Source organism: Macrotis lagotis, chromosome 5, assembly GCF_037893015.1.
Source record: "Macrotis lagotis isolate mMagLag1 chromosome 5, bilby.v1.9.chrom.fasta, whole genome shotgun sequence".
In the NCBI taxonomy this organism is placed as follows: domain Eukaryota; kingdom Metazoa; phylum Chordata; class Mammalia; order Peramelemorphia; family Peramelidae; genus Macrotis; species Macrotis lagotis.
In genome coordinates, this window is record NC_133662.1 from 139815738 (window position 1) to 139843666 (window position 27929).

General features: G+C 34.5%; 1 protein-coding gene across 1 annotated transcript in view; it reads left to right on the forward strand.

Moving 5' to 3' along the window:
- The window catches only part of AKAP7 (A-kinase anchoring protein 7), a 296088-nt gene that overhangs the window by 101594 nt on the left and 166565 nt on the right, over positions 1-27929 (forward strand). Inside the window, exons 6-7 of the mRNA XM_074190040.1 lie at positions 1598-1731; positions 7946-8106. Coding sequence (XP_074046141.1) covers positions 1598-1731; positions 7946-8106 — 295 coding nt within the window. The remainder of the gene's footprint in view (positions 1-1597; positions 1732-7945; positions 8107-27929) is intronic.

A 27929-nucleotide genomic window follows, 5' to 3' on the forward strand; every position in this document is an offset into this window, starting at 1 on the left:
TTTCATTTTATTTTTTATTACACGTAAAGATAGTTTTCAACATTGATTTTTGTTGTTTTTTTGCAAGGCAAAAGTAAGGGGTTAAGTGACTTGTATAAGGTCACACAGCTAGGTAGTTATTAAGTGCTTGAATCAGAATTTGAACTCAGGTCCTTCTGACACAGGGCTGGTGCTCTATCCACTGTACCACCTAGCTGCCCCTAAACATTGATTTTTTGGGGGGTAAGATTTTGAGTTCCACTTTTTGTTGCCTCTTACCTCTCCCCTCCCCCTTTCCCATGACAGAGGATATAGGTTATATATGTACAATCATGTTTAACACATTTTCATATTAATCATGTAGTGAAAGAAGAATCAGAACTAAAGGGGGGAAAAAACAAGAAAGGAAAAAAACAATCACTTGGAGGCAGAATGTTAGCAGGAACTTGAAGAAAGCTAGGTGAACTAATTAGTGAAGATCAAGAAGGAGAGAAAGTCACAGGCAGGAAGGACAGAGTGAAACTGCCGGGTCTCATGTGAGGAGCACCAGGGAGGGATGAGGAAGGGATGAAAAGACTGGAAAGGTAGGAAGCACCAAGCAGCAAGACCTTTAAAAGCCAAACCAAGAATTTTATGTTTATTCCTGGAAGGGATAGGGGTCACTGGAATAGGAGGATGAAGTGGGCTTTAAGGAAAGTCATGTAGACCACTGGGTGAAAGATGGATGGGGGTGGGGAGCCAGGGAGACCCACCAGGAGGATACTGCTCTTGTCCAGTCATGAGATATTGAAAGGCTGCACTCTCCCTGCTTCAGAAGATAGCAGAGTAGGGGGAGAAGTTTACAAGAGATAGGGATGTCCTATAGACAGCTTAAACACTTTAAGATTTCAATATCCAGCAAGATTGGAGATTAGGAGAGACTTTAGGACAAAAAAAATCTGAGAATTATTACATAAAGATGGTAGTAGAATACTTGAGTTGATCAGATCTTCCAGGGAATTAATTTACAGACTGGGGTGTCCAGCTTGCATGTAGCCCCGGGGCCCATTCATGTGTCCATGTTTTGGTTGTTGTCCTTGGTGTGTGTGGGTTGCATCATATTCATGAATGAGTCTTGAATTTTGTAAGTGACCCTTGAGGGGTTTTTGTTGGATGATGTAGCCCATAAGAGCTAAAAGGTTGGACACCTCTGACTGAGGAAGAAGAGGGCCCAGGACAAAGTTTTTGAGGATAGATGCAGCTAATGAATGTGATTTGATTGAAACTTCAATAAAAGAGACTGAGGACTGGACAGACAGGTAGGAGAGGGGAATCAGGAAGAGAGTTGTGTCATAAAAAGATGTTTATCTCTTAATCAGTTTCCTTTTCTGTGAAATGAGTCATTATTCTAGATGATCCCAAGAGATCCCTCAGTTGAACCTTCATGATTCTATGATTCAGAAATTATATTAAAGCAACTAGTTCCATCATCCATAATAGTCAAGAAGTAAAAAAAAAATTAATATGTTTCCTTGAATGCTTTTGAAATTATACCATTATTTTGTGGTTGTTTTTTCTGCAATGTAAGATTACATTTTGACAGTAAAGTCTAATGACTAGTTTTTATTTCTTTGATTAGATCACAGGAGGAATTCAGACTCTGCAAAACACAATAATACAGCAAGATAAACGGTTATCCAAAGTAATGACTAATTGTGGTTCCTTTCATGTCACTCTTCTAGTGATGCATTTGCTAAAGGATGAAGTTGACATGTAAGTATTTTGAAATAAATTCTTTTTTTCCTTATAACTTCCCTAATCCTCCAGTCATCACATAAGCACAGAAGAGAAGAAAGTTGAAAACTTCAAAAAATAGATTAAAAGAATTTTAATATAGTAATCAAATCAATAAACCTCACTATTACAGGGAAGAGATCCTACATTCTCAGAAAACTATGCCAGTGGAATGTCAATTTTTTAATTCATTCCAAGGTGGAAAGACTAAGTATAGGATGGTTATCAAACTGTTTTGTGTTATCTGAGAATAAGTCAAGCTCAGTTTGGAAAGGCTTATATAACTAAGTTATTTTGTGTTGACAGTGATCAGTAGATACAGTTCATTGTTTTTAGGTTGTGCTTTAAAAAATCCTATTACATATATATATATATGTATATATATATAATATATCTTATATAGAAAAATAGAGAAAATCTTACATTCTATCTGAATAATAGAAGAGACTTCTCTGACCTCATTTTAGCACATTTCTGAGTTCAAAATCAGAATCTCAGCATTGAAAACAGTTTTAGAGACTACCTAGTGAAACACATATCTGAGCAGAAATTCTACATAATTTTCAAAAGTAATCATCTAATCTCTGATTAAATATTGACAGTGAAGGAGTTTTACTGCATCCTACAGTAGAGTATTGTAGTTTTAGAAAGTTCTAATGATTAGGAAGTTTTTTCTTATATTAAGGTTTGCAATTTTTACCCTTTGTTGCTATTTCTACCCTAAGGAGTAAAACAGAACAAGAGTAACTCTCTTCCTCTAGTCTAACCCTTTTATTTTTTGGGAAAAAAAAAAAACAACAACCTACTAGCCTAAGCCTTTTCCAATGAGAACCTATCCAATTCATTTAACCAGTTCTCCCACTGTCCTGTTGCTCCTCTTCTGAATGTGCTCCCACTAGCTGTAATCTCCATTGTAGTGCTGAGAACTACACAGTATAGACAAGGTTTGATGGAGGCAAAGGACACTGAGGCTCTCACTTCTTTAATTCCAGACACTGCTTCTCTAACCCCAGCTTTTTAGATTGCCATGTTATACTTTTAACTCACCCGAAGCCTTCACTTCCTAAAAATCCTAGATCTTTCTTGTCTAGGGACACGTCTCTCATTCTTGTACTTGGAAAGTTAAAGATTTTTACAACCCCTCTAGTTTGTAGAGTATTTTTTGGATTCTGACTGATCCAACATGTTAATGATCTTCATGTCTTCTGCAAATTTTGATAGGTGGTACACTTTATGTACTTCATTCAAGTCACTGATAAAAATGTTGAACACCACAGAGGCAAGGACAGAATATTTTTTGGCAAACCAGTAGAAAATTTCTTCTATGGGATGGGACACTGGTCTGTTAATTACAGCTCTTTGAATTCAGTCATTAAACCAATTAAGAATTTATCTAACTAAACTGGCTATTAACTGATCCCCCTTTCTCTATTATATACATAAGGACAGGATAAAGGACTTTATCATGTATTTTAAAGAAATCTAAATATGTAATATTTAAAATATTTTGCATCTGCTATTTTGGTTACTCAGTAAATGGATAATAAATAAGCAGGTCAATATATGAATAAATAAATAGAGAGGTTAATCTGGCATAACCTATTATTTTTTATTTAAATATTTTTTTAAGGTTTTTGCAAGGCAATGGGGTTAAGTGACTTGCCCAAGGCCACACAGGTAATTATTAAGTGTCTGAGGTCAGATTTGAACTCAGGTACTCCTGACTCCAGGGCCGGTGCTCTATCCACTTCACCAATTAGCTGCCCCAGGCACAACCTATTCTTTATAAAACCATGCTGACTGTTGGAGTTTACTATTTAATGGAGAGTACTTCTGATGTATTAGGAAACAACTCAATTTATTTGTGGTTTAGTAAATACTGATAGTATAAAAGTTTATATCATCTGCATTTGATCAGAATCTGATTAAACTGTGTATGAGTCTCTGTGGTGGATTTAAAAAAATCAATAAAGAGGAGCCTTCAAGTTTATAGGGAAATTAGATATATACATAATTTATGTTTGTATGTCCTCATCTCATTTAGATTAGGACACAAAAAGAAAATAAATATTTATAGACAGGTTCTGTATAAGATAAATAGAAAATTATTAAGAGAAGGAGAGCACAAAAATTAAGAGGAGTTGGAAAGACTTCTAGTCAAAACTAAAATTTTAGGTGAGACTTAAAGGAAATCATAGACAGAGATAAGAAGGGAGAGCATTCCTGATGGGGGGGGCAGGGAATAGCCAGAGAAAATGCCTTAAACTGTCGTCCTTGTGGAACAGCCAGGAGACTAGTGTCACTGGATTGAAGAGTACATTGTGGGAAGTGTAAGAATTGTAAGTATAAATATAAAAAAACCTGACAAGGTAGGAGGAGGCTGGTTTATAAAGGATTTGAAATGCTAAATCAAGGATTTTATATTTGATCTGGATTGGGGTGGTGACATGGTTGGACCTGTGCTTTAGGAAACCACTTTATTGAGGATGGATTGGAGTAAAGAGAGATTTGAGGCAGACAGATTCCCCCAGAAGGTTATTGCAGTAATCTAGGTGTGAGGTGAAAAGGGTTTACATAAAGGTGGTGGTATTGTCAGAGTCCAGAACAGGGAGTATTGGAGAGATGTGGTAAAGGTGAAATTGCACAACTTTGACATTTTGACTTTGACATGCCATCAACTTATTAAAGTTAGCATATCCAAAACTGAAATAATTTTCTTTCCTCCCAAACTCTGTCCTTTTGCCATCTTCCCTATTACTAGTGAGGACACCCCCTTCCTACTACTCTCATCTAAATGGCATCCTGAAATTCTCACTTTATGCCATCCCTATATCTAATCTGTTGCCAAAATCCTGTCAATTTTATTTTCATGACATCTCTTGTCTACTTCTCCCTCTCCTCTGCTATCTTCTAAAGCTGCCACTGGGTGAAAGCAGCCTTTCAGCACCTCATGACTGGACCAGAGCAGCAGCCTCCTGGTGGTCTCTCTGCCTCCAGTCTTTCCCCAATCCTATCCATCTTGCACTCATTGGTCTGCACCTTGCCCTGCATAGAACTTGTTTGTACAGGTTGTTTTCATGTGTTTTCTTTTTACTCCTTAAGAGTAGAAACTATCTTTTGAGATACTTTGTATTCTCAGTGCTTAGTATAATACTTTAACATAGTAGACCTTTAATAAATGCTTGTTTATTGGCTGGATTTATTATTTTTGATTATATATGATGGGGAAAAAAGGCATTTAAGGGCATGTTTACCTCACATTTATTTTAATGTCACTCCATTCTGGGTAAAAGAAAATGAGAAATGATGAAAGAATAGAATGATATTTTTAAAGCTATAAGCAAACTTAGAAATCATTTAATAGGATTGAATAATTTTATAGATAAGAGAATTTCCCCAAGTACAATGATTTGTTCACAGTAAAACCCCATCAGTGACACATATACAGTTTGACCCTTTGTCCTATGCACTCATTACTGATCTAGTTTGAGTAGCTTCAGTATTCACTTGATTATTTACAAATACATACTCCACTGAACCTAAATTATAATTTGAGTCTTTATTCTAACTCTGATATCCCATTAAAAAAATTTAAAGAATTTTTACTTTGAAATGTACGTTCATCATTTTCTTCCTTAAAATGAATTTAAAACAAAAGGATATTTTAATATAGTCATTAAATAACAAATCAATTAAAAGTAGAGAAAATTCTCAATTCAAAAATATAGATGAATTGAGGAAAAAAAGATATATGAATGCAGATCATTTTACTGTTAACAAAAAATGGGGAACCTACTTAATAGGTAGAGTGTTATTGTTGCTATTTTTATTTGTGCCTAACATAGACTTTTCAAAGACAGGAACATTAAACTCTTTAAAATAACTTCTTATTAAATTTACCAGAATTACATTATTATATTCCCTTTTATATCACATATATTCACCTGCAAGATTCATGCATGTTTTAACATGTTTAACAAATATTGACAGCACAAGTTTTAATCCACTGACTTTAGTAAAGATACAGTCCAAAAGGATTGGATTTGCAAGCCGTCTTAAATAAAATAAGAAAATTTGTAATTTTCAAAGTCGTTCTGAATATATGAATTTGGCTCTAAAATAATTAGATTGATTTTGTGTGTCCCCTAACAAGCTCATTATTCCAGAACCAGTGCTAGTTTGGGTCAATAAATAGGAAGAAAAAAATACCCACTGATTAAAAATTACCATTGATTCTATGTTACATACTTCACATAGAACTACACACAAAAAACTCAAAGAAATGTAAAAAATATGGTTTTCTTGAATATCTATGTAGTTTTGAAAAGTACTATTTATTGGATAACATCTGCCCCCTAGTGACACTAAAAAATCTATTCTAAGAATAAAATAGATGTAATAGGTAAGCTATGTAATAACTTGATTTAATATTGAAAATAACATTCCATGATTCAGACTGAGGATCAATATATTTTCTGCTATAAAGTTCTTTGTGTACTGAGATGTCTTCAAGTTGATGAAGAGCAAAAAATAAGCAGCAGCATTTAAAGTGATTCTTCAAAGTTCTCTGTGTATACATCTCTGTTATTAACTACATCAAGTTCTGTCCTGGTCATTTATTGATCTGGGAAAAGGACGAGAGAACTCAATATCTTTATAAAGACCCTCCTCACTCTGAGAGGATGTCCTGTATAACAGTAAAAATCTAATAAAGCTGTATTGTATAGCTTTAAAAAAAAAGAAAATAACATTCCTACAATGAAAAATAGTAGAGAGCTAAAAGTTTAGAAGATTAAGTTAGTAGTCTATTTTTAATAGGGAAACAAAACAAATGAAATAGGGCAGTGCTTCCTGATATGAACTTGGCATCCATTTGGTAGGCTAATTAATAGAGAACTAAGGTTTCTCTTTAAACTATTAGAATATTGGATTTAAAGCTGTGAAGGACATAAAACATTACTTCATTCACCTTCTCCCATTTTGCAGATAAGTAAATGAAGGCTCATAGAAGTTAAGAACCTTGCACAAAATTCACATAGATTCCAAATGGCAAAACTAGGTTTTGAACTCATGTAGAAATACAGTGCTCTTTCCACTGTTCCCAAATTGTATTTAGAATACTTTATGGGGTTATATTTTTATATATTGTGTATGTTTGGATCAATTTATAGTGATAGAATCCATTATATTAGTTATGAGTTAGATATAAGTTGTAGTTTGTAATATTTTAGGTATATAATGTCAGTATTTTTTCCTAATACTTTGTTTTGACAAGTTAGTATTTCAGAACTCTTGATGAATCAGGAAATAGTTGTTACAAGTAAATTCACTTGCAATTTTTCAATAAAAGTGAAAATATTAGAAATTTAATTTACTTTTATTATATTTAAGTTCTTCATTTTGTATTAACTTTAACTTTAATGCTTATTTGTAAATCTGAAGATGCAATATGAGGTTATTGTGCTGAACAGTTTGATTCTTAGACATGATTCTGAACTGACGCTGATGGAGCAAGCTGAACCAGAAGAACATTATACACAGTAATGGCAACATTGTGTAATGGTTGTCAACCATGATGGATTTAACTCTTCTCAGCAGTTCAGTGATCAAGGACAATTCTAAAATGCTAGTGATAGGAAATGTTGTCTATATCCAATGGAAAAACTGGGGTCTGAATACAAACTAAAGCATAATATTTTCACTTTTTTAAAGCTTATTTTATGTTTGTTTTTTTTTCTCATTTTCCCCCCTTTAGTTCTGAATCTAGTTTCACAAGATGACTAATATAGAAATATTGTAGAAATATATAGAAAAATGTATAATTCAAAAACTGAATTTTGAAAACCATTTTTGCATGTAATTGGAAAAAATAAAATAAAGTACCATTCAAAAAAAATTTTTTTTAGGTTTTTTTTTTTTTGCAAGGCAAATGGGGTTAAGTGGCTTGCCCAAGGCCACACAGCTAGGTAATTATTAAGTATCTGAGACCAGATTTGAACCCAGGTACTCCTGACTCCAAGGCCAGTGCCTTATCCACTACGCCACCTAGCCTCCCCAAAAAAATTTTTAAAAAAGAAATCATTCTGAGATGAAAATATTTGGTAATCATGTTTATGATTCATACTAGATTTTGGTTTATTTTTTAGAAATGTTAACTTTTTTTCTGACTTTTATATTTTTCTTCTCTTAACAGAGGTAGAAATGCTCTTTTGGAGACAAAAGCATTAATAGAAGAAATACTACAAGGAAGAGATTTGAATTTACCTTTTCAAGGAATTGGTAATTTTGGAAATCAGGTTGGATTTGTGAAATTGGCAGAAGGTGATCATGTAGCTGCACTTATACAGATAGCAGGTAAAAAGCAACCTGATTAATAGGGATTAAAAATATATGAAATTTTTTATAGTATATTAAAATAATGAAATCCTATTAACTAAAATACACTTTAACTATTTTTTCTATGCGATTTCAAATAACTATTTTAAAATAAATTTATAGCCAATTGCATTTTTTTTACTAGTTATTGGGGAAATAAGGAAGTGAAAATTTTAGCTAAAGGGACCAAAGCATATATGATTTTGTGTGTGTGTGTGTGTGTGTGTGTGTGTGTGTGTAGGTCATAGGGCCAAACTGAAATACTCTTGAAGATCTAGCTTGAATTTGAAGTATATGAGGGTTAATAATATAGAATAAGACTGGAAAAATAGCATCTAGAATATAGAAGTCCTTAAATGCTAGGCTGATAAATTTTCTCCTAAAAGTAATAAGAAACTGCTGTCATCAGGTCAGTGACATTTCTTAGCCTGTGCCTTAGAAACACATGGGCATCTTTATGAAGTTTTGCTCTGATGTCTCATTGTGATATGAAAGTTTCCTGAGTTCCTGAAGGCTATTCTAGATGAGTATAAGTCTGGCAGCTTTTTCCCATGTCATCAAAGTGCCAAGTATGTTCCTTATGAATGAATGTGCTGTCCAAACATCAATGCAACTGAACATGAAAAGGTTTTCCACTAGTAGTTGGCTTCCAGGTAAATTCATTCTTTAGTGATTGCAATTGATGAAACACAGATTTAAAAAAGAACTCGCCATTTTGTCTGGTTCTCTTTTACTTCAAAATAATCATGGAAAAGGTCAATGAAAATTTGACAGTTTTTAAGCCATCAATAAGCATCAATTTAGACAAAGTTGTTCTAAATGTGAGACATTTTACTGGAAGAACTTCTACATTAGTATTGATAGTAGTAGTGTTTTGTGTGGTAAATGAGATCTTAAGACAAAAAATTGAATAGATTCAAGAGAGGTAATTTTAAAAAGTATTGGCTTATCTAAAAGCCATGATCAAAAAATAGAAGAACCGAGGCATTATCTTTTAAGAAATTATTGGAAAACTGCCCTAATATTCTAAAACCAGAGGGTAAAATAGAAATTGAAAGAATCCACTGATAACATCCTGGAAGAAATCCCAAAATGAAAATTCCTGGTATTATTATAGCCAGATCCCAGAGTTCTCAGGTTAAGGAGAGAATTTTTTTTATGGAAACTTTTATTTATTTATTTATTCTTATTTTGTACAAATAATTTTTTTAATATACTTTACTAAAATATTCTTGTTTAAGAGTAAACATAATACCCCCTCCCCCCCAAGAAAATATAGACCCGCATAAGTGATAAAGGGGAGAGAAAAAAATTAAAATTTAATAATAATAATAATAATAATAATAATAATAATAATAATAATAATAATAATAATGGGTATGGCCAGGTGGCACAGTGGACAGAGTACCGGCCCTGGAGCCAGGAGCACCCGAACCTAAATCCAGCCCCAGACACCCAATAATCACCCAGCTGTGTGACTCCATGCAAGCCACCCCAACCCATTGCCCTGCAAAAACAAAAAAAAACCCGCTAAAATAAAATAAAATAGTAATAATAATAGTAGGGGCAGCTGGGTGGCAGACAGATCACTGGCCCTTGAGCCAGGAGCACCCGGGTCCAAATCCAGCCTCAGACACCCAATAATCACCCAGCTGTGCGGCCTCAGGCAGACCACCCAGTCCCCTTTGCCCTGCAACACCCCCCCCAGAAAATAATAATAATAATAAAAAATGTGCTTCAGTCTGTGTTCCAACACCGCCAACTCTGTCACGGGTGGATCACATTCTTTAGGATAAGTCCATCACAAAAGTAACTTCCATATTTTTCCACAGTTGCCATTGCTGATCGCAACTCCCTCCCATTCATACTTCTCTACTACTATGAACTATATTTTCTCTCTCCTTTCACTCTGACTCTGCTGTAGGGTCGCTGAGTGGCGCAGCAGACAGATCCCTGGCCCTGGGGCCAAGAGGCCCCGAGCCCACACACCATCCCTTAGGCCCAGCATCCACCTGGCCCTATGGTCCTGGACAGGCCACCCAATCCTAGCCCCTTGCAAGAAGTAAAAAAGAAAATGTGTTATATCTGACCACTCTCCCCCCATGGTCCATCCTCTTAAGGAGAGAATGTTGTAAGCAGCTAGAAGGAAACAAAGTATCATGGAGCCACAGTCAGAATAATACAAGATTTATCAGTTTCCTTATTAATAGTGCTAAGAGTATAATATACCAGAGGGCTGAAGAACTAGGATTACAACTAAGAATCACCTACCAGCAAAACCGTGTATAATCCTTTAGGAGAAAGAAAGGATATTCAATGAAATAGAGAACTTTTAAGCATTTTGATAAAGAGACCAGGGCTGAATAGAAAATCGATTTGCAGATACAAAACTTGAGAAGCATAATAAAATAAATAGGAAAAGGAATTCATAAACTACTTAATAAGATGAAACTGTTTGCATTTCTATGTGGGAAAGTGATACCTGCATTTCATAAAAACTTATTAAATGGGCATTTAGAATGAGTATTTTTATAGTCAGAGGGCACAGTTTATCCAAAGTGCAGTGGAAAGAAGCTTGGTATAGTATGCTCAGGAGGGCTTGCAGCATATTTTCAGGGTGACCTATGTGTGAAAAATGACAATATAAAGATTGTTGAGGAAACAGATGATAGAAAAATGGGTTGAGTCTGTCCTGTGTAATGATGAGGAATAATAGACTGAATACCTCTTTGATGTCTATTATATGCCATAAAGATGCAGAGGAACACTTTCCAGTGTTCTTAAATGAATCTAAGTATGTGAATAATAACTGCACAGTACAAGGGTTGTTGAAAGTAGTAGAATACTCACATCCTCTAATGGCTCTGGGATAATTGCCTTACCTGAAAAATCTGGATTAGGTCTAAAGATTCCTTACAATTCTTTTTTTTCCCTTACAATTGTTAAACTGTGATTCTAAATCTCAGATCTATTGACTTCTTATATTTTCAATGTGATTTCTGAGCTAGGTTCTTCCTTAACTTTGCCTCTTTATTGTCTGCAGCAGATATTATCACATGATTTATTATCATTGTAATACTCTTTTCATTTGTATTTCTCATTAGCACTGGATGGTGACACAACCAAGTTTCCTATGAAATGATGTTCTTTGTTGACTTGGGTACACAGTAACAACCTTCTTGACTTTCCATGGAGAACCTATGTGCTATCCTTCCTTGTTTGGCTTTGAGTTTCATTAACAGTGAGAACGCCAATGTTACTATTGATTTTTGGGCAAAGATATTTTTAGTGTGCTGACAATTAATTCAGTGTTTATAGGAACTCTAAAAACAGTGCCATTTTGAGGGTCAATGTAATATAATGTAAAGTCAGAAGATATGAGTTCAAAACCTGCTTTAAGACAGTATGTGATCAGATATCATTTACCTTCCTGATAACTTCAAAATTTCCATCCATAGAGTGAGACTGTTAATATCTGAATGATTTAGCTCCAAGTTTTTGTGAGAGTGCTTTGTAAACCTTAAAGTGCTATTTATGTTTTCATTTTGCTTTTTTTTTTGTATAAAGCAAAGAGTTTTATGGATAGGGAGAATGCTTTAGTTAGTAGTCCAGTCTATTGATAATGAACCTCACTGAATTTGACTAGGCTGTCATTTTCCATTTCATTTATATTTATATTCATTTATTCAACAGTCAAGGTAGTACTGTATTAGATTGTAGAGCTACAAATGAATAAAATACAAATTCTTCTAGTACATTTTGTGTATACAGTGATGTCACAGTAGGTAACAGAAGAAAACTCCTTATAGCATACTTGTTGATCCCACTTCTCTACTTAATCTGTTTTCTTAAAGGTTACTATTAATCTAAATATTAATTTTGGTTATCTTAGTCCTTGTCCTGTTTGATCTACTCATAGCTTTGACACTACTAACTCTTACTTCTTCTTGTACATTCTTTCCTTCCCTCCATTTTCTTTTTCTCCTGCATTTACATAGTACATTTTCCATTCCTTTTGTTCCTTCTCACCTCATTTTCCTTCTTCTAAGACCTTTTCTTCCTCCAGGGCTCTGCTGAGGACCATCTTCTCTGTGAGACCTTCCTTGATATCCTTAGTTGTTAGAACTACTTTGTAGTTCTTTGTCTAAGTTCTTAAGATCTCAGAGTCCTTTATTTTATCATAATCCTTTATTTTCCCATCTTTCCCTGTGCCTTAAGATTGCCTAAACCTATTCTTTCTTTTCACAGTTGTGTAGCTGAGGGGTAATTACTGACCCTGGGAGTTCTTTTTTCCTTTCATAGGATCCTTAAGAAAGGGTTTGGTGGCTGATGGATAAATCACTTTCTTGCAGAACTAACTGGGTTTAGTTTGTTGTTGGATATGATGTCTTGGTTGTCATGTCAGTCCTTTGTGGGACTTTTTTAATCAGGTCACTCAGTGGCAATGCTGGCTTCTCAGATGAGGACTCAGATACTGCTGCCCCTGATTCTGGGACTCTGATTTTTGGTGAGATTTCAGAAGATTTTAATGTTTCCTATCTTACTATTTGTCAGTTTTCCCTTAGTATGTTCATTGACTTGGAATCAGAGAAGAATGAATACAATAGATAGAAGAGAAACATAGTCATCATATATTCATGGGTATAATGGCTTTAGTGGGAGATAGATTGCTCCTCACTTACCTAGTGGTTGACATCAGTTTTCTTTACTTGAAATCTACTAGGGAAGAGAACAACTCAGTTTTTAGTTTAGCAGCAAAGTAAAGAATTCTCCATTACAACATATTATGCCAATAGAAAACAGTTAAAGAATACCTTTGTATGTTTTGATGTCTGGACTACGAGTGAGGAAAATTCTGCCTATTGAGTAAAACCTAAGGACTGGGCTCTTATCTATTTGTAGGAGTATATGTGTATATATATATAAACATTGATATTTATGAGTGAATTAATAAATAATTTATGTGAATCTGGCATGCCAGTTTTTGATACTTGTTTAGTACTATTGTCCTTTACTTTTTTTATCTTTAACATCAAATACTCCTCTTTTCCACTGATGGCAAGGAATGGAAATCAAGAAGCTCAAGAGGAGTTGTAAATTGTCTCTAGCAGTGGCATGCCATGTCCTCCATTCGGTTCCTTTCTCTGGTATGGCCCAGCAGACTGAAAGCCTTGCCAATACTCACTGCATATGAATATTCTGAAATATGTGGTATGGTGAAAAGAATGTTGTATATGGAGTCAAGAGGACTGGGATTCAAGTCTGCTCCTTACTATCCTTGTAACTTTAAATGAATAAACTGATATCTTTGAGCTTCATGTTCATTCATTTATAAAATGAGAGAGATTGGACTAAAATGTGAGGGTTCTTTCTAATTCTAGATCTATAATCTTATGGAAATATTAATTACAGAACATCATTCTGTTTCAGTTCTGCCTCTACCTTAATCACTAGAAAGGACTCAAATGTTAGTTTTTTTCCCCCAGTCTTTGTCAAAAATCATTGAAAAATATCATGACATTAAATCATGTCAATGCATCTTGGAGTATCATTCATTTCTGTGGGCCATAACAAGAACAGATGTGCAAAAACATTCCCCTGAACTGTGAGGGTACATTCTCCCTTCTTCATACTGGTCCTTGGAGAGAGTGAGCTCTTACTTTAGTGGTTGCTGTAGAACATTCTCCCCACCCCATTCATTTCAGAATGTGAAATAGCCACTGAACAAGTTGCTTCCTTGCTGTGGATCATGGTGTCTTGGCTTATTTGGGACTTGCTCCTTCAGGTTGCTCCTGGGGACTATATTGAAGTCTTACCAGATTTGGCTGTTGACAGACTCTGATTATGGACTTCTTACCTTTCAAAATCTCAGGTATTGCCCCAAAGGAAAGAAGTCACAAACAGAACATGCTCCTATCTTGGGTAAAGACTTGAATACAGAAAGTCATGTGCTCACTGACCTCCTGGCAGCTGTGAGTGAAAGGACCAGTCTTCTTTCCCACCCACATGTCCATAGCAGTTATTTTCCATATTTGAAGTAACTTAGGAAGGGTGGTTAGTAGCCAAAATAAAGATTTTTCTTTTTCATAACCTAACCTGGCAAGCAACAGTCTTGGAATGACTATCAGAGTTCTAAAGTAGAGAGCTGGATCACTCAATTCCACCTCATTGAAATATTCTAGAAGTAGACTTACCATACCTAGGACTTGACTATTATTGGTTAATTACTCTGTTACATGTCACTTAGAAGTATTTTCAGACTTTTGAGAAAGCTTAGGTCTATAGAATTTTTTTTAGGGTTTTTTTTTGCAAGGCAATGGGTTTAAGTGGCTTGCCCAAGACCACACAGCTAGGTAATTATTAAGTATCTGAGACCGGATTTGAACTCAGGTACTCCTGACTCCAGGGCCAGTGCTCTATCCACTGCGCCACCTAACTGCCCCCTGGTCTATAGAATTTTAAAAGAAAGGAAGATGACAAAAAGAGAACGATGTGGCTATGTTGGATAGACAAATGCACTAGATTTGTCAAAAGACCTAGATTTGATTCTTGACTCTACTATCAACCATTTCTGTCTGTTCTTGGATAAATTGCTTTACCTGTCTAAGCGTAAGGAATTTTTTTTGAGGTGTTTTTTTTTTTGCAAGGCAAATGGGGTTAAGTGGCTTGCCCAAGGCCACATAGCTAGGTAATTATTAAGTATCTGAGGCTGGATTTGAACTCAGGTACTACTCCTGACTCCAGGGCTGGTGCTCTGTGCCACCTAGCCATCCCAAGCCTAAGGAATTTTTATCTATCAAATGAGAGAGTTGGAGAAGTTGCCCTCTGAGGTTCCTTACATAGCCAGAATTCTATGATCTAGATTGTTCTTATATGTATGATTTTATGTATCTAAAATCATTTACATCACTCCTTCCACACTTAATATATTTTTTTCTATTGTCTTTTTTTGTTTTGTAAAACATCTAGAAAAAGCCTTGGTTCTCTATTAATCAAATGTACTTCATGTGTACTTCTTAAAGACATAGCTTAAAAGAAGAAAATAACAGACTTAGTTTTTCTTTTATTAAAAGGTCTCTGAACTCAAGAAATATTTCTTGTTAGTTATTCATTGTTCTTTTAGATCATTCAAAGGCTGCTTACAACACCCAGAATTCCATCCATTCCTTGAAAATATTCTTTCAAGAGGGTTTCCAATATCGATGAAAGAACCTTTGTACTCTGAGGAATTTGAAATCACACCATGCTTTATGGCTAGTCACCAAAAGATTTTGATGTGTTAGCAAAGGTCACTTATAATGGTAATGCTTTAAGTACCCTCATGAGGCCATGTGTGTTGAAATACTCTTGTCTTTGGACTACAGTATTTTATATGCATTCTTAACACATGAAAACATATGTTGGGTATCCCAAGTGTTAGTACAAGTCTAACTTTAAAAGCTTTATATATTTTTGTATATATGTATATGTATGTATATACATATACATGCATTTATAAATGAACATTTCTAGATTATATGTACATATATACATGCATGTATATACATATTTATTAAATTCTCATTTATGAGAACAACCAGAAATTTCATATGATTGAGAATTTATTTTTGCTTTATATTTATGTGAAAGATATAAACAAACTGATATTGCATTAAAAAAAGAATTTTAGGGGCAGCTAGGTGGCATAGTGGATAAAGCACCGGCCTTGGAGTCAGGAATACCTGGGTTCAAATCCGGCCTCAGACACTTAATAATTACCTATGTGTGTAGCCTTGGGCAAGCCACTTAACCCCATTTGCCTTGCAAAAAACCTAAAAAAAAAAGAATTTTAGGGGTAGCTAAATGGTGCAGTGGATAGAGTACTGGCCCTGGAGTCAGGAGCACCTGAGGTCAAATCTGGTCTCAAACTCTTAATTATTAGCTGTGTGACCTTGGGCTAGTCACTTAACCCATTGCCATAAATAAAATAAATCATTAATTAATTTATTTTTTATCAAATTTATTAATATTTTTTATCAAATAGTGATGGATAAATATATTCAGAATGATCTCAAGACTTTTGTAATTTTTAAAATTAATATTTTATGCAGATGATAAGAACTCCTAAATGTGTAGTACCTATGACAGTTGGCACTTTATCTGGAAATCTTAAGAAGTGCATGGAATGCCAAGAGTTTATATGACTTTTCTAGCTCAGAGGAGTCAAAATGGTGGAGTAACAGCAAAAAGGGCAGCTTGGCATCCACACCATTATTTCCTCTAGAAAGATCTAGAAAACACACCAGTCTGAATTCTGAATAGGAAATCCAAAACAAAGTCAATATGTCAATTTTCTAGCCTAGGTAGGTTTAAGAAAACAGAGATTTGCATTCTGGAGATAAGGATTATCTCAAAGTGGCCCTCTTCCAGTGCCAAAGACTGAAAGAGAACGGTCCTAGGATGAGAAACACTGAGAAAGAGGACCCCCTCCTAGGAAAGAGGAATAGATCCAGGACAGAATGGGGGGGGGGTCTAGGATTTAGAGGTAGGTGTTAAAGCAGAGCAGTTTTAGTCATGTTTCCTAATTCTTTCCTTACAGTAACGAGTTCAAAAGCAAACTGTAGGGATGGGTCTCTGATCCCTGGAACAGATCAGGGACTCAATTCTGGACTCCAGGTTGATTCCAGGTCCAGGTTGAAACTTAGAATAGAATTGTGGGGATCCAGCCTCCACAGGGTCCTTGGAACCTGACAGGAGGGATAGAGTTGGCGAAATGAGTTGAGTCAACAAAGGGGTAAAGGCAGGAGCAGGTTGACTGACTGTCAGCTGCTTGGATTTATTTTTATAGTCTCAGAATCATGTATGCATTAAGCAAGCAAGCTAAGATCATTTCCTTGGTTACAAAAGTGTACAATTTTCATCATCAATCATATAAATCATGTGGTTGCAGGTTTTAATCATGTGATTGCAAGTTTAATTAATAATCATATAGTTAATTGATTTTTATCCCGACTCAGAACATGATGACCTCAACCTATCTGTTACCTTATTTATTATTACATTGTATAATTGTTAATTCAGTTAAAGTTATTTATTAAGCAGTTCTTTAATGGAAAGTTTTTTATATTTTTTGTGTAAGTAATGTTTTTGATACACTCCCTTAACAATCTATAGTGAGGGTCTTTATGCTTGTTCACCCATCCATTAATTCTTACAACAACCAATTTTTCTTTCAGGCCTTGTTGGTAGAAAACATGGTTTCTGTGACTTTTTTATTCTTTCCTATGAAACTAAGGCTGCTAGAGTTCACATATTGGTCACCTATACTATTTTCTCACCATTTTTTTTCATATATTCCTGTGTATGGTAAGGGGGGGAAAAAACCTATTAATTTCCCTGGAAATTGTATCTGTATTCCGTGTATGTATTCTGACATTTCCTTGGAATTTCCAGTGTGGGGTTTTCCAGAGATTTCATAATGTTGAAGCCTTTTGTATGCCTCAGGGTGAGGCAGTCCTGTTAAATTTGGACAGAGTTTACAATCTGTATTCTTTAAGGAATTTTTCTGAAATCCTTCCTTTATAGTCATTCCACTATTACGATGAGTAAATATTGCAATCAATAATAGACTATTGGTATGCATGGAATCCCTATATATATTGAAGAAGGAAATGTTGTTCCATCAGGCAGTGTGACCGCCTTGAGACTTCTTGCTGCAACTGTATCAAACAGCTTAGAGACCCTGGCTCCCAACATAGAATAATCAGGCTGGGATTCCATACTGAAGGGGAACCTGCAGTTCACCTATATTGAATTTGAAAGGTGGGTCGTTGGTGGCTGAAGCAGTAATCTGACTGCAACTTCCAATCAGTAAAGTTAACAGATCCCAATCTGTGTCAGGAACTTATAGAGATTAGACAGGAATTTGTAGAGCTGAGATGAGGAAGGCTTTGAGTAGATTTTGTCAGGGACCATAACATTTTGGAAAGAACTGAAAATTTGCAAGTTCCTAACCTGAGTTGTAAAAGTAGTAGAACGTAAGAGAAACCCAAAATGAAACCCCCCAGTAATACCTTGGCCAAAATTCAGAGGTCCAAGGTCAGAGAAAAAAATTACTGCAAGCAACCAGAAAAAAAAGAATTGAAGTACGGAGGAGTCACAGGCAGGATCACAGAAAACTTAGCAGTGACTACTTAAAAGGGAGGGATATTGCATAGTAGAGGAGTAAGGAAGAAATTACTTGCTGGATCTATGGGTAGAGGAAGAGTTCATGACAAAACAAGAGATGGAGAGGTTCATAGAAGATATGAGAGTTTTAATTGGATGAAATAAAAAAAATTACACAATGTAGCTAAAATTAGAAGAGAAGTAAGAAAATGGAAAAAAAATTTGAAACAACTTTCTATGATAAGGTCTTATTTCTAATTTGAGTAGTCAAAGTTATAAGCATCATTTCTCAAATGATAAATGGTGGAAGGATATGAGTAGGCAGTTTTCAGATGAAGAGATTGAAACCTTCAATAGTTGTATTTTCTTTTAAAATGCTTTAAATTTCTATTAATTAGAGAAATGCAAACTAAGCCAACTCTGAGCTAATACCTCCTACACAGATTGGCAGAGTTGACTAAAAAAAGAAGGAAATTACAAATGCAGGAGAGGCTGTAGAGAGAAAAAGATACTTTATTATACTATTGGTGGAGATGTGAACTGGACCAGTTATTCTGGAAAGCAATTCAGAACTGTGCTTTCTCTATAATTAAACAGTGCTTATCAGTTTGCCCTAGGATATCGCAAATATAGTTAAAAGAGATCAAAGAAAGAAGAAAAGAATCCTGTATAAAAATATTTATAGCAGTTCTTCTTATGGAGGCCAAGAATTAGAGGCTAAGGGGGGTGCTATAAATTGGGAATACTATTTTTTCAGGAAGAAATGAAAGAAAACCTGGGAATGTTTGTAAGAATTGATGCAAAGGAAAGTGAATAGAACTAGGAAAACAGTTCATACAATAATAGCAATAATAATGAATTATGTTTTTGATATGTTGAGTTTGAGTTGCCTATGGAATATACATTTAGAAGTGTCCAATAGGCATTTGATGATACAGAGCTGTCACTCAGAAGAGAGATTGCAGCTTGATTTATAGATTTTGGAGTCATCTGTCTTGAGATGATCACTAAGAGGTTTAGAGAAAAAATGAGAAAAATCACTAAAGTTTAGAGAAAAATGGGAAACCTAGGACAAAACCTTGGACTGGGAATAAGATCAATAATCTGGCAGAGGAGACTAAGGACTGTCCAGACTGATAGCAGAGAGAACCAATGAGAAAGAGGAATGTCATGACTACTAAAGGAGAATCTTAAGAAGACTTAGTTAACATTATTCTATAGTAAATGCTACAGAGAAGTCAAGAAAGAAAAAAGCTGAGAAAGGTGTGTTGGATTTGGCAAATAAGAAATTATTTGATGGAGAGAAAAACGATTTTAATTGAGTAAAGAGGTGATTGGGAGATGTGAAGAGAAGTGAGAATAGTGGAAGAAGAAGCAAACTGTGTAGATAGTTTTTTTTTTTTCCTAAGAGTTAACTTGTGTTGGGGTGGCTAGGTGGCGTAGTGGATAAAGCACCGGCCCTGGAGTCAGTAGCACCTGGGTTCAAATCCGATCTCAGACACTTAATAATTACCTAGCTGTGTGGCCCTGGGCAAGCCACTTTACCCCATTGCCTTGCAAAAAACTAAAAAAAAAAAGAGTTGTGAAAAGGAGGATATAAAATCATAGCTTGAGGGCAAAGTAGAGTCCTAAAGTTCTGAAATCAGATGAATTCAAAGTGGGCACTGTCTCTACCAATGTAGCCTTTTTCTATAGAGATCTTCTCATCCTGTGTGATTTTTTTTCCATGCCCCCCCCTTTTTTTTTTGCAAGGCAAATGGGGTTAAGTGGCTTGCCCAAGGCCACACAGCTAGGTAATTATTAAGTGTCGGATTTGAACCCCAGGTGCTCCTGACTCCAGGGCCGGTGCTTTATCCACTATGCCACCTAGCTGCCCCTCCATGCCCTTTTAAAAAAAAATTCTGCATAGAAGATTTGCTCAATGCTTTAATAGCCATCCTCTAGGTGTTTCAATATTTCCTGAATACTAGTACTGCCTTATTTATTGTTTTTCTCCTACATTTTTAGTCTTCTTACATATTACTCTTTTTTGTGCATTCTTTGACTTATCTATAATGCTTTACTTTCTCTTCCTTTCATATAACCCTACATGTCTCAATTTCATGCCTTTATATTGGATAGTTTTTATTTCTGGTAGATAAAGCGTCTTCCTCTTAGTCTTTTGGGAATCACTTCCTGACCCATCTTAAGCACCTAAATTAATCTTTTCCTAGCCCTCCCAGCTGCTTCAACTTTCTGTTACTTTGCATGTGCCTTTGTATACAAATAACCTGATTTACATTTTCCCAATAAAATTAGAATGTAATCTCTTTGAGTACCAAAATTTTTTTTTTGCCTTTCTCTGCATTCACAGGACTTAAGTCAGTGCCTGGCACATATTAGACATTTAATAAATACTTGTTGATCAAATAATTTCCTATATAACCATTTCAACTTCTCTGATCACACATTATCCTTGAGGCACTTAGATAATATTTGTGTTTAAAAGGAAGAGATTTTATAGCAGGTAATAATAATAATATGGAATAATTTGAAGCTCTAAACAATTTCCCCAATGTGATTTTTTGCCCATTCTTTTAGTCAACTTTGTCTTGAATTTATTGCCCATCTCTAATGCCATTACCAGGTATTTTACATGAAACATTCTGTAAATATTTTTAGCATTTATCCAGAAGGTCATCATATGCATTCTATTAAACTTCATATTAAATTTCTTTAATTTTACAAGTTTTATTGAATACAAATAATGAAACAAATTACAACTTGAAAGGTGTTTAAAACAATATCATAATGATATTCTTAATTCTGATTTGAACAAATGTTTGTAATATTTGATTCAATAGAGAGTTAAGAGAGTTAAATCTAGTTCCACATTAAGTTTATTTTTGCATTTTTTATTTAAACTAAGAATAAAGTAAAAAATATGTGGTTGAAAAACAGTAGGATAAATATTAACTGAGACAGAAGTTTCTTGTTTATTATTAGCCATCTAATCAGTGAAAATGAATAGCTATTTATATAAAATAATTACTTTAAAAATTTTTAATTTTTTTCCAACTATATGTAAAGATAGATTTCAACTTTCATTTTTTAGTAAGTTTTGAGTTCCACATTTTTCTCTCTTTCTCCCCCTTCACACAAAAGCAAGTAATCTGATATAGATTATAGATGTAATAAATATTTTTTATTGACAGTGGATGAGACCCTATATTAAAAGGTAGATGTACTTAAAGTTCAGATCCATATGGTATAGTATTTTTAGCAAGGTTTATATATAAATTAATCTTTGTAAAGAAAGAAACTCTTTAGGGGGCAGCTAAGTAGTGCAGTGGAGTCAAGAGGACCTCAGTTCAAATCCAGCCTCAGATGCTTAATAATTGCCCAGCTGTGTGGCCTTGGGCAAGCCACTTAACCCCCATGCAAAAACTTAAAAAAAATGCTTCAAATATGCATGTTTGTTGTCTCAAAGAAATATATAATTATTTCCTGCTTAAGATGTCATTAAAGTATTTTTGGCATAAACCCCTTGAACCTTCATTGTGAACTTCCAAAGGGTTGCCACTGATCCACAAATTGTAATCATCGGTCTACAACATAACCTATTGGTCTCTATTTTTACCATCAAGTTGTCCTTCAGCACTGTCTGCAGACCGAACTCTGTCTGGATAACAAGCCTCCCTTAGGCATACTAAAATACTAATCTGGCACCCACTGATGGCTTCTGTCTCCAGGTATGTGAAATCAGAAATTTCTATAAATTGTTTGGACAGCTCTAGGATGGCTCTAATTACATCATCATTTATTTTGCCAATTTTGAATATTTCTAGGATACACAATGATGCCTGTGCCACACAGGTGGAGGAGATCCAGACTGCATGCAGTCACCACTTTCCTTCCTGTTCTAGTCTTTCTTCTTTACTCAATATATTCCCTACTCTCCATAAAATTCACTCACTTCTTATCATGTGTATGTGATATACAGTGCCATATAATTTTGTTTTACTGTAATTAGTTGGCTCCTTCAAATACTTTGGCAGAAGAAGGATTTCAACCAGTCTTTACTTTTGTTGTTGTTGTTTTTGTAAGGCAATGGGGTTAAGTGACTTGCCCAAGGTCATACAGCTAAGTTATTATTAAGTGTCTGAGGCCAAATCTGAACTCAGGTCCTCCTGAATCCAGGACTTGTACTCTATCCACTGAGCCACCTAGCTGCCTCAGCCTTTACTGTTTAAAAAAAAAATAGGTTTTACATCTCTTGTTTTTGACAATACATTTAAAATATCCTTGGTTGCATTTTTATTGAAATTATAGTTGTATATAGTATATATATCTAGTCTATCAGAATTTTAAATAGAATGAAAGTTACATACATGTAGGACTCTGTGTTAAATAATACCATTTTTTAAAATACAAATTTTTATCAGAAATATTTTACTTTTTGTTTTTTACATCATAGTTTGTTTAATATTCTAACAAAGAAACAAGTAAAACTACTGACACAATGGCTTCTTTTGACGGTGTATGCAAATCTCTCCCAACTCTGAAATTTTATGGAAAAATCTGTGAATTTATGTAAGCAAGAAAAGAAAACAGAAGAATGGTTAGCGAGGTAGGAAGCAAACCAGACTATTGTCATATCTTGGAAGACAAGGGAAGAAAGAGCCCTTACTAATAAAGAAAAGTCAAAAGTATTTTTAAATTGTAGAGAGATAAGGACTCAAAAAAGGTCATTGTATTTTTTTAAAAGAATACTAAAGGTGAGATTAGAAAAAATTGTATCGGCTAAATACTGATGGTAAAAATCACACTGTAAGTGATAGAAGAAAGAGTAGGGAGCAAGGTAATGTGATCGTATGACCTGCTCATCATATGATCTGATCTGTTGAACTTTGTTTCTCTTACCTAGAGAGCTCTTTATTCTTTACTTTTCTTATCTCCTGACTCTTAAACCTATTCCTTGTTCTTAATCATGGCAAATCTTTGAATTCCTGGCTCCTACCTCAACTTATTTATTTGTTTATTTATTTTTTAGTTTTTTTCAAGGCTATGGGGTTAAGTGGCTTGCCCAAGGCCACACAGCCAGATAATTATTTAAGTGTCTGAGTCAGGATTTGAACTCAGGTACTCCTGACTCCAGGGCCAGTGCTCCATCCACTACACCACCTAGCTGCTGCTTCACATATTTGCCTCTTGGAAGACAATCTATCAGTCAATCATCAAATGTTTATTAAATGCTTTTCAGATACTGCACTACCATTATGTTGTTGATTGAGCTAATCAGATCAATTCTGCTGCTACCCATGTCCGGATATGATATGTACACAGGACCTATTTATAACATTAACAATATTTTTAAATTTTTTAAGATTACTTACCTGGTAAATAAAGCTTTTCATTTTGTGCTTGCATTTTATAGGGTTGTACTAATCAAATTGTATTCATCTATCAAATCCTCTGTTTTTCTAATACAAGAATATTACATGGCCTGTTTATTCGGTAACATAATGATCTTCTTATATTCACGTGGACATAATCTATGCAGAAAGTATCCAAACAGGATAAAAATATCCTTGGTTTCATTTTTATTCAAATTAGGTTTTTGTATATGGTCTATCAGAATTTTAAAAAGAATGTAAGTCATACATGTAAGATTCTAGCATTGTGTTAAATTGCACCATTTCTTAAAGCACAAATTATTATCAGAAACCTTACATTATCAGTTATAGGTTTATGATATTGAATTGTTGGAAAACCTGTGATATTTGACAGTAAGAAGAAATAAAGAATTAAACTGAAAATATTTTCTCACTAAACATTTTAATTCAATATAGTGTTATTTTTCATCACTTTCTGTAGTGCCCATGGAGAGTTACTTGTAGCAATCTTGCCACTGGAGGGAACTCATCATCCATATATGCTAAGACAGGAAAAAGTGAAAGGGAGGAACAGAAACTGAACAAAATAAATATTCCTAGGACTTTAATCTGATCCTTATCTGGTGTGATCATGAGATGTTTCACCATTATAGATACCCTTATCTGAATTGCTTTAAAGTTTGTCAGTTTCCATCTTAAATTATGACTCCCCAAAATACACCAGATGTGGTTAAATTAGGATGAAGTAGAGAGATTTACATTTCCTTTCACTATTTTAGCTTTATTATTTCCTATATTGAATATATTAACAGTTTACTAAAACTCTCAGAAACTACTTCTCCTTCACTAAAACCTTCTATGTGGGATATGGCTTCATAGAAAAACAAAATCTAAGGAAGATATTGATCCTTCATTATTTCCAGGTGATCTGGGAATTTTAATTCTGAATCTTAAAACATATCCCTGATTAAGATGCAAATGCAGTTACGAGATTTTTATAACATGGTTTGAGAACTAGTACAGCTCTGCCATCTTGCTTCACATTTTTTCATTGATTCCTTTGATATCCTTGACCTTTTGTATTTCCAGATGAATTTTGTTATTATTTTTAGCTCTATAAAATATTTTTTGATTTGATTGGTATTACCATCTCAAGGAGGAGAAAAGGAGGTAGGAAAAGATAGAATTTGGAACTCAAAACTTTAAAAAAATGTTAAGAATTGTTTTAAAATGTATTTGGGGAAAATAAAATATTACTTAAAAAAATAAAAGTAGGGGCGGCTAGGTGGTGCAGTGGATAGAGCACTGGCCTTGGAGTCAGGAGTACTTGAGTTCAAATCTGGCCTCAGACACTTAATAATTACCTAGCTGTGTAGCCTTGGGCAAGCCACTTAACCTCATTGCCTTGCAAAAACTAATGAATGAATGAATGAATGAATGAATGAATAAAAGTAGTCTGGGAACTTGGTCCAGGAGAAAAGATGAGAAAAAAAAAGATGCAAATATTGAGGCAGGTCTCAGCTGTGTATCATTTGAATTTGTTACTTCAGATAATAGTTTTTTTCAGATTAAGATGTTTATTTTGTTTTTTATATCTTTCACATCTCATCAGATCCTGGCACATAAATGTTTATTGATTTATTGATTATCCCTCAAAACAACTCTATGTGGTAAATAGATGAGGAAACTGAACAAGGGAAGATGATACAAAAAAGTGTAGAAGCTATCTTCCTATCAAATTCGTGGCCCTTCACCTAGGAAACCTGTTACCTGCTCATATTGTAGGCGACCAGCTTACTGAAAAAATAGGCACACTGCAAAAGATAATTTGGGCCCTTGAAGAACTGGACTGGTTCTGTAATTCCTGCCTGATCCAAGCAGACATTCAATTCTTCCTATGTACAAATATGCCTCACTTTTATATTTATGTCCACACAACTATGTATATGTATATGTACATATGTAAGTATATATCTTTTGTTTTTATATTGCCTTTTCACCCTATACACTTCTTTTCTCCTTCTCAGAGACCTATCCCCAATAATAAAGTTTTTTTCCCCAAGAAATAAAAAGAGGAAGAGGAGAAAAAAATCATTAAAATCACTTAGTAGAAAAAATCTGACATACTGTGCTAAGATCTATATTTGTAGACACTGACCTTTGCAGAGAAGCATGCTTCTTTGGGACCAAGAACTGTTCTTTACAGTTTTGTCACAACAATCTGTTTGAGTTGTTTTAGGGTGATCCCTTCTATTAGCATTGCTGTAGTCATATAGTTTTCTGCTGCATTTTGCACTGCTTCATATAGGTCTTTCGTTCTTCTCTGTCTTCATTACACTTATCATTTCTTATATCATAGTAATATTTCATTACATTCTTGTATAACAGTTTGTGTAGCCTTCCTCAAATAGATGTACATCTGTTTTGTTTCCCATTTTTTGCAAACACAGAAAAGTGCTATTGTAAATATTTTGGTATTTGTAGGTGCTCATTTTGGTATTTGTAGGTGCTTCTTTAAGACTTGGTATGAAAGTGGTGGTAAAAGTTTTCCTATGTTATTTTACATTAAATGCTCGAAAGTCACATTGATTGGGGGGATCAGTAAGTCCCAGAAATGTAATAAACATGAGGGAACTGGATCTTTTCCCCAAGGTACCAAAATTTAGATAGTATTTACAACACTTTATATTCCATAAGTGGATGTAAATAATTGTTTAGCACATAGTTAGCAAAGATAGTTCAAGTAAAATTAAGCCTGAGCATGGTTTCCTTTCCATCTCTGCTCTGCTCCAGGAGAACTCTTCTTCAACCCATTTCTGTTGTATTGCCCTCTTCTGGAGGTCTCCCCAGCAGTGGCCTTGGGTATCCAAGGTCTGGTATCCAAGGATCATTCTCTCTGTTCCCATCCCAACTCTGACACAGGGAAGTGACCTGAGATCTCTCCTCTAATGGGATCTTGTGTCCTGAGGACTCTTATCTAACTTCTAAATGAGTTTATTATTAAAATTTGAATTGGGAATGCCTGTTTGCTTCTCCCTCCCCCCATAAGTTTGTGACATTTATTCTTAGTGCCAGAATTAGTAGTTATAACTCTGAGAACTACTTTTATGTAAGTAGGAGAATGCTCTAATTGGTTTCTTAATTGATTTCCCAGCTTAAGAGTCTCTACTTTCTTCAATCTAACCTTCACATAGTTTCCAAACTGATTTTCCTAAAATCACAAGTCAGATTATGTTACTCATATTCTATAAACTTCTGTGTTTTCCCATTATCTGCAGGATCCAATTCAAACTCTTCTGTTTAGCTTTGAAAACCTGTGAAGTTTACTACTTAGCCTCAGTCCATTTGTTTAACCTTTTATTATATATTATTTAACCTTCATATTACCAAACTGGGTTTTTTGCTCTTCTTAACTTAACACTTCCATCTCCTGTTCTTGCCTTTGTGTTGGCTGTCTATCTTCTATACCTAGAATGTGCTCCCATCTTGCCTCTACCACTTAGAATCCTTTTTCCTTAAAAATTCTTCTCAGGCAACACTTTGTACATGAAGACTTTGTTGACCCTTCCTGTCCCCCAACTGCTAGTGTTCTCACTCTAAATAATCTTCTACTTTGTTTATACTTATTTGAAAATAAAATTTATAAATGTGAGTACATGTTGTTCCCCCTCTATAGAATAACTTCTTCGAGTTGAGGAATTGTTTTAACTTCCGTTGCTTTCCATGGTGTCTGGCTTATAATGGATGCCAAATACTTATTGATAGATTATTATTTTATATACTCATGTTATGGGATATGTGTCCAGGTTCATGCAGAGATAAACTGAGAAAATGATTGCTGGATTGTGTGCTCAGTTCCAAAAATAAAACAATAGCTTCTTCTAAGCTACTTGAAAATTAATTGTTGTTATCTTCTATCTAGACCATGACAATGAAATTTATTTTATAATAGAATTATTTGGAAGAGACCTTAGATCTTCCAGCCCAACTTCTCCAATTTATAATTAAATAAGTCTCTAAGCATTCATTAAACTTCCATTATGGGAAATCTTTTTTTTTCCCCAACTGACATTTTATTTTATTTTATTTTATTTTATTTTATTTTATTTTATTTTATTTTATTTTTTCCAATCACATATTATGAAAGTTTTTCATCATTCATCCACAGTCATATTCATATTTATAAGTTACATAATTTCCTTTCATAATCCCTTCCCATGCCACTCCCCTTAACAGTGAATAGTCTGGTGAGCATTTGTGTATATACATTTGGGTTTAACT